We start from the raw sequence: 7,451 nt of genomic DNA on the forward strand, positions 1-7,451 counted from the left end.
GATTTCTTTCAGTAGAAATACTCTTCCACTTATTAGAATTAGAGTAAATGAATGGTTCATGAAACATTTGTCATATTCATGCCGTTTTTTATATCCATATTCGACGTGACTGGCATGATGCGATGTTGTATGAGACGATGAGAAGAAGAAGGCCTTCCAGGGAGATGCGAAAATGCCGCGGAGGGGAGAGACGGAAGGGAACCACGATGGTTCCGCATGGAGCTGCGTTGACGTGTCGCCGTTGGCAATCTGACAGGTCTCCTCTGGATCAAGTATTTGTTTGCGTAGATTATGTGTATATGTATCTTGCTTTTTCGACGGGCACGATGTGGATGCAGTGTTCATATACACACACGCTTACAGGTTGATGGTGGAGGTTATGAGGGAGTGCTAAGTTTTGCAAGGTCGGAGCAATACTCAATGTCGTGATCATGGGGGAATGAAGGAGGAAGGAATCTTAGTCATGTGAGAATGGGACATGAGACACATCATTGCCAACCATTCCCAACAAAATCACCGGTTGTGTCATCTATACATCTCTGGAACATACTGATTAGGTCGTGACAGATGACCGTTCTGGCAGAGTCTCGTCCGACGAGTCCGATGATGGGGAGGAAACGTGACAACGAGTAAAATGCCCCGCGGGATGTGGAAAGGGTCACTCGGCTCACTAGCCTCGCGAGCGTGATTATGGCGGTGTTTTGTGTTTCGAGTATCTCAAGCAGATGTTTCCTACAGCGCCCTACCTTGACGGGAGATGAAATGGACCAAAAGATAGCTCCAAGTTGATCTTCAAAGACCTCGCGAGAAAAGAGTATGGCAGATTGGGCTCAGTGAAGAATCTCAATGCATCCCCTCGACGCCCTCGAAACTCCCTTCTCATGTCGAAGCTTCCCTGCCACAAACCTGTTTGCATCAAAATCACATGCTGGCGAGCAATGGCCAAACAAATTTTCACCAGGAAGGAAACTCAAACAGCAAGCAACCACTGACGAAAAGGTTTTTTTTAAAAACTTTGGTAAAAATCCCCGTGGGACAATTCCATGCAATTCCGTGCTACCGTGATTGTGTAGTTATAGAACCAAAGCCGTCAAAGCACACAAAGGACCCTCGACTCCAAATCAGTTGAACCTGGTCGTTGTGTGTGTGTATGCCCACATCGTTGTTGTCAAAAGGTTCCCCTTCTTCCTCTTATAAAACGGCAGGTGTCCCCTCCCCTCACCAGCCAGAGAGAAGGTCCTCCCCCCCTCGCTTGAGAGGAAGTCAGCCTCGGCCGGGGTTGGGTCAGGGCCCGTTTCTTTTGCTCCGCATGTCACCAGCCTCACGCCGTCTCGACAAGATATGTTTTTACTCTTTTTTTATTTCATCATTGTCAAGAGAAAAGCCATAACCCATTTCTTTTTTTCCCATCCTCAAGAGACTCGTGAAAAAGAAGGCGATTGTTTAACGGGTACGGGCCTGGACCTTGGGGGCGGCGCCCTTGGAGCCCTGCTTGCTGGCGATGGGGCCCTTCTTGCCACCGGCGGCGGCGGACTTGGCCTTCTCGGCCTTCTTGGCGGCGGCATCGGCGGTCTTCTTGTCCTTGGACTCCTTGATGGCGGCGGCGCGGGCGGCGGAGCGGGCCTCGGGGCGCATGGAGCGCTTCTCCTTGATCACATCGAGGGAGGCACCGACGATGGCACGCTGGGCCTTGACGGTGCGGCGGGTGCGCTTCTTGGCGACCTCCTGTTGTGGGGGGTCAGTCATCCGTCTCTCGGGTCTGTTGGGACTCGCGACGCGTGGAGGGGGGTTCGAGATATTCAAAACGTCTTTGAATGTCCGGCGTCGCGAGATGGGAGGTTGGCACTCACCTCAGAGATACCCTTGCGGTGTTGGCGACGGTACAGAACAGTCCAGGCGATGCGACGGGGGTTCTTGCGCTGGAGGAAGAGGGACTCGGACTTTCCGTTCTGGAAACGGAAGATCTTGGAGTCACCACGGACGTAGAGCTTACCCTGCATATTCAGAGTCTCGTCAGCGCGTTGTCCCTTTTGTGTCATGTCCATTTGCTTCCTCCGTGAGTACTCCTTCTCATCAGCTCTCCCTTCCCGTCGATCAGTCGTCGTCACCCCCGGCTTGCTCTCTCTCATCCAGGTCGTTGCCCTTCTGGTCCATATCCATCTGGGAGTGAGTTCCACTATTACCCCCAGCCGTGCTTCAACAGTTCCTTCGATCGACGGGGGAGAGATGACATCGGAGATGATGGGGAGGGGTGGGTGGCGTTGTAAATCATCGTACCTTTCCAGGGTAGATTCTCTGTCCGGAGAACGTGTCGTCGTACGTGCGCATCTTGAAATATCAGTCAGAAAACAATTGCCCGAAAAGCTGAAACTGCGATGCTGTCAAAAGTCGGCCCTCGATTTGTGTTTTCTCTCGTCTGGCCCAGCAAATTGTCGGGAAGTGGCGTCTTTCGAATGGAATGAGGTTGGTTGCATTCGCTAGGCCAGCGGTCGGGAAAAGCGAAATCGAGAGTCGACCGGACGAGGGGGGATTTAGTGTACGTACATTGGCGGTATTGAATGCGAACGTTGGCTGACTTGTCGATGAAGTCAAAAGGTTCGGGAAGGGGAGGGTAAGACCAGGCTGGCACTCTTCGCGAGAATCTACAATTTTCGACTCTGGTTGGGAAATTCGTCGTGGGAAGGTAGAATAGCCTAGTGGGCGTCAACCCTACGCGGACGGAACGAATAGTGGGTCCAGTGGAAGGCTGGCGCAGGTGTCACGTGGAGATAGTCATTGCCGATACAGATCCTGGTAGCGACTGGTGCTGCGCCACATTTGTGCGAATGAATTGTGGCTTGTATTATGGCACAGTCCAGAAGACCCCACTCTTAGGTGCAAGTTGAACAGGGTGATCCGCGACACACGCTCATGCCTGCGCAAAAATGGAAAAGAGATAGCGGTGATGAGAGCCTGGCTGAAGGCGACAAGACCGCTGATGAGCAAACCACGGCCGCTGAAAATGCCAACCGAACCTGATCAGATTGCCGACGCGGTCCTGCGGCAGTTCCAGAAACTGCCTGCGAAACGCAGGCCCCAGGTCAGAGACAATGGGCTACATGAATGGGTTCCCCTGAGCGGCATCGTCGCCGAGAAAGATGGTATCTTGACGTGTCTCTCACTCGCGTAAGTAAGATGGTCATGTGAGCGGGCTCTGGACCGCATGTCTAGTTTTTTATTCATGGTGATACACGTTGAAGACGTCGGATCTCGTCTTGTTCAGTCCATGATGTTCTACATGGGCCATACTCCTAGTAGCTTCCATGATCCGTAGTAATATCAAACATCATTCCATTTCAAAGAACCCAACCATGACCAACTGGCTAACACAAACCGCAGAACGGGCATGAAATGTCTCCCGGCCAGCAAACTCCCCCTGGCAAAGGGAAACGCCCTCCACGACTGGCACGCCGAGGTCCTCGCCATCCGCGCCTTCAACCGCTACCTCCTAGACGAATGCGATAGCCATTCGCAGGGCGGCACTACCATCACCTCCTCCTCAGACATCATCACGAGGCGCGATCCCTCCGAGGTGTCCACCGCCTCGCCCCAACCCTTCGCCATCAGGGACGGCGTCACGCTACACATGTACTGCTCCGAAGCCCCCTGCGGCGACGCCAGCATGGAACTCACCATGGCGGCGCAAGAAGACGCCTCGCCCTGGGAACTACGCCCATCCTCCTCGTCCCCTTCTAGCACCAATTCTCCAGCTCCCAGGACGACAGACGTCGAAACTCTCCCCGGACGCGCCTACTTCTCCCAACTAGGTATCGTCCGCCGCAAACCAGCTCGCGGCGATGCGCCCCCCACAATGTCGAAATCGTGCTCCGACAAGCTCGCCCTGAAACAGTGCACCTCCCTCCTTGCCTCGCTGATCTCGCTGCTGATCCACCCGGGCAACGCCTACATCTCGTCCCTCATCCTGCCGGCGTCGGAGTACTCCGCCGCGGGCTGCGAGCGAGCCTTTTCAGAAAGGGGACGGATGAGGGCGCTGTTAGACGTCCCCGCTGACGCGACGGCGCCTGGGATGCCGCGGTGGAGCGGCGGGTACCGGTTCTCGCCGTTCGAGGTGCGCACTACGACGAGGGAATTCGAGTTCTCCAAGAAGAGCGTACGGGGGAGAATAGGAGCCGAGAAGATCGCGGCGAGTAACCTGGCGGCGGCGTGGACTCGTGATGGCGGGGTAGACGAGGGCACGATGGGGGGCGTGCTCCAGGGGCGCAGGGCGTTCGACGTCCGGGGGGCGAGCCTGGTGTCGAGGCGGAGGATGTGGGAGCTGACGGCGGCGATTGCTGAGCGGTTAGAGGGCGAGGATGTTGAGGTCGGGCATCTGCTGCGTCAGGCTTTGGATGTTGATACGTATGGCTTGGTGAAGGGCGGGGAGATGCTGGCGGATCGGCGTGAGGTCAAGAAGGCTATTAGGAGAGTGGCATTGGCGGGGTGGGTTGTGAATGTTGGGGACGAGGACTTTGCGAGGTTGTAGGTTGGATGGACTCGTTACGATATTACATAGATTGAGGCACACGAGCGACTCAATCGAAGGATGCCAAGTCATTTTGACTATGCATATTGCCACAACTCAACATCTCATCTCGTTCCGTGACCGAGGGTTTAGCATTGCTCACTGTGCAGAGAAACCGATATGGCTCAGGGTAGGGCTTGAATAATGAGCCTCACGCGTTTTCCCAGAGCTTGCACTCCCATCGCCTTCTTGAGATGTCATCTTCGGACACAGTGACAACCGCCGGGGGGCACGAATGAGCGTTTTGGTATCGATCGATTTTTGCGTTGGAAGTCAAGTTTGTATCGTTAAATTTTTCCCATTCCTTAAACCCACACGCTCGTTCATAGATGATAGGTAATCCACAGAACCCCCGGGCAGTTTCGATCAAATCTCTCTCCTTGTCTCTCAAAAACTCCAAGGCTAAATAAAGTTGGAGAAAGGGGTGTGTGGGAAGAACTGTTTGGTTGGAGCTTTTTTCTTTTAATTGATCTTTTTCGGCAATCCATCTTCTTTCAATGTGTCTTGCCTTTACTCGACCTTGCTCTCAAAGTTCTCACCCTCGACCAGGTCGGGGATGTCGTCCTCCTCACCATCCTTGCCCTCCTTCTGCATGTTCTGGTAGCTCTCGGCGAGCTTGCGGAGAGAGGCGAGGGAGTCGGGGCCGAGCTGGTTGAGGATGCCGGGGACGAGCTCGGTGAGCTCCTTGTCCTCACCGTTGCCGTAGATGGCGAAGGTGTTGGCGGGGACGGCGGCGTGGACTGTGGTAAAGGGTAAAACGTCATCTTAGCATACGTCCTCGACTCTTCTTGGTGGGTGAGGGATGGGAGGGCAGAGGTATCCCCCGGTGGGAGGTACAGGCGGATCGGGGGAGGGTGATGATGATGGTGATAGTGGTCATTTACCCTTGGGAGCGGCAAAGTGGATGACGTTGCCGTCGGACTTGAACATGTTAACCTCCTCGATGGCCTGGATGGGCTGGACGTTGAGCTTCTTCAGGGCGGCCTGGAGCTTCTTGTCGTCGGCGGCGGACCGCGCGGGCGCACGCTTCATCTTGCGGCGGGGAGTGCCCTTGCCGCTATCGTCGGGCGAAACATCGATACGTTAGTCATCATTTCTCTTGTAGGATAAAAATTCGCCATGGCGGTTCGGAGTGTCTTTGAGTGTTGATTTGTTTTTGTCTTTTTTTTGATCTTTTGATATTTCGCGGTTCTCGATGAGGGAAGGGTAAAAATGAGGGGTCAATTTTCGGAGGTTCACACATACCCTGCGCATCGCGGATATTAGCTACCAATTTCATTCCAACAGCATAACACCAGCATAAAGTCATTGGATGCCAAAGTTAAAGAATTCAATCAGACTTACCGATACGCGCGGAGGCGCCGAGCTTCTTAAGGCGTTCCTGGACGTCCGACATGGTGGGCAGATGGCTCGAAAATTGACGAGTTTGGGGGGTAGGTCGGTTTGGCTGGTTTTGCGGGTGGGGGAAAGAGAAGCTGATACTGTGCGGTCGTCCCAGGGCAATTAGCAAAAATGTGTGGTATGGAGGTGGGAAAAACCCGGGCGGGCAGCCGCCGGCCGACCCCCCTCAGGCGAAGGGACGGGAGCTACGACCACACGCATATTGTGCCCCCCTCTTTCCCACCCGTCTGTGTGTGCAGGCCCCAGGACAAGGAGAAAATTACTAAGTTGATACTTACCGTGATTCGTCCGTCCGTCACGCGTTATTGTCTAGCACAAGGCTGAAGCCGGCTCTTTGCGCTCTGAGTGACGAGGGTGATGCGTTGATGGAGGTTTTGTGCGTGCCAAGAATTTCTTCGCTTACGGAAATAGTATGTGCCGAGGTACGTTCCTTTTCCTGCTTCACCGAGGGCTCACCGTGTTCGGTGGGGCGGACTGGACGATGAGCTTTTCGGCTTTTGTTTCCGAGTGTTGTTGCAGAGGCCTGATTGTCTTCACTTTCCCAATGACAATCACTGCCCCCAGATGAGGTACATACTGGCACGTCTGCTTCGTCAAGCTGGGATTGAGACGTTTAATTCAAGCATGCAACGTTATTACTATGCATCTCAGTAAAGTCATCCTAGTATCCTCGAGCCCTCAAACGCCTGAAAGCAACCCTCAGAGGTCGGTATGGTATCTTTCATGGTTGTACAGCCACGCATGGCATAATCCCAGACCCTCTGTTTCCACATTGATATAGTACAGTCGTTCTTCGAATGACACAACATCAGTCCAAGTCATCCGACATACCCGACTCCTTGCGCATCGCCGCTTGCTGCGCCTTGAGTTCAGCCTCTTTCCTCCTCTGCTCATACACCCGTGCCTGCTTTTGTCTCTCGATATCCTCGTCTCGAACCGTCCAAACTGTTGGTTTGTGTTAGCTTTCCATTCCCCCACGTGTCTCAAGTTGTCATATGCGCACTCGGCTTGTTCGACTTGGAATATTCCTTCAGCTTTGTGACGAACTGGTCAAATTCCTCCTGTGTCTTCTCGCGGTTCGCCAGACTCCTCGCCTGCAGCTCAGGGTTGTATCTCTTAAAGAGCTCCTCCTCTGTCGGCGACACCCACATGGTGAAGGCCGGACCGCCAACGCAAAAGATTCCGCCACTGTGCCCATCTGTCAGTCCGTCGTTCGCTATAGACCTACAGGAGTCTCGACGTACCCAAGCAGCATCTTTCCCCACAACTTCCAGTTCGTAGCCTTCTTTGTCGCCATGATGGTTGAGTTTGTGCGATGCAGGGGTGATTGGAGGTAAAATGTGGTAATCTGCCAAAGCTCCGGCACTGGAGGCTGGAGGTCGGACTTTGCGACAGAGGCAACCTTCTTAATCGATGACGAACCTGATGCGCTTGATTGGCGATCTCCCGGCTCCGACCCTTTGTGGAAGGCGGTGGGAAGCTGCCGCAT

General features: G+C 54.0%; 4 protein-coding genes across 4 annotated transcripts; 1 reads left to right on the forward strand and 3 right to left on the reverse strand.

Annotated features, from left to right (window-relative positions):
• Positions 1-1,443: 1,443 nt before the first annotated feature.
• On the reverse strand, positions 1,444-2,328 carry CORC01_05425 (60S ribosomal protein L24; the record flags this gene model as incomplete). The annotated part of the gene is made up of 3 exons (XM_022617068.1): positions 1,444-1,725; positions 1,851-1,994; positions 2,278-2,328. The coding sequence occupies 3 exons, from the start codon at positions 2,326-2,328 to the stop codon at positions 1,444-1,446; spliced, it is 477 nt and encodes a 158-aa protein (XP_022476533.1).
• Positions 2,329-3,001: 673 nt separating this feature from the next.
• Positions 3,002-4,522, forward strand: CORC01_05426 (adenosine-deaminase; the record flags this gene model as incomplete). The annotated part of the gene is made up of 2 exons (XM_022617069.1): positions 3,002-3,165; positions 3,379-4,522. 2 exons carry the CDS (start codon positions 3,002-3,004, stop codon positions 4,520-4,522), a joined length of 1,308 nt encoding a protein of 435 aa, XP_022476534.1.
• A 549-nt stretch (positions 4,523-5,071) lies between these two features.
• On the reverse strand, positions 5,072-5,957 carry CORC01_05427 (nascent polypeptide-associated complex subunit beta; the record flags this gene model as incomplete). Its single annotated transcript, XM_022617070.1, has 4 exons — positions 5,072-5,301; positions 5,446-5,618; positions 5,801-5,807; positions 5,906-5,957. The coding sequence occupies 4 exons, from the start codon at positions 5,955-5,957 to the stop codon at positions 5,072-5,074; spliced, it is 462 nt and encodes a 153-aa protein (XP_022476535.1).
• Positions 5,958-6,770: 813 nt separating this feature from the next.
• Positions 6,771-7,451, reverse strand: CORC01_05428 (assembly factor cbp-4; the record flags this gene model as incomplete). The annotated part of the gene is made up of 3 exons (XM_022617071.1): positions 6,771-6,907; positions 6,966-7,150; positions 7,207-7,451. The coding sequence occupies 3 exons, from the start codon at positions 7,449-7,451 to the stop codon at positions 6,771-6,773; spliced, it is 567 nt and encodes a 188-aa protein (XP_022476536.1).

The sequence above is a fragment of the Colletotrichum orchidophilum genome (assembly GCF_001831195.1).
Source record: "Colletotrichum orchidophilum strain IMI 309357 chromosome Unknown Scaffold_37.1, whole genome shotgun sequence".
Taxonomy (NCBI): domain Eukaryota; kingdom Fungi; phylum Ascomycota; class Sordariomycetes; order Glomerellales; family Glomerellaceae; genus Colletotrichum; species Colletotrichum orchidophilum.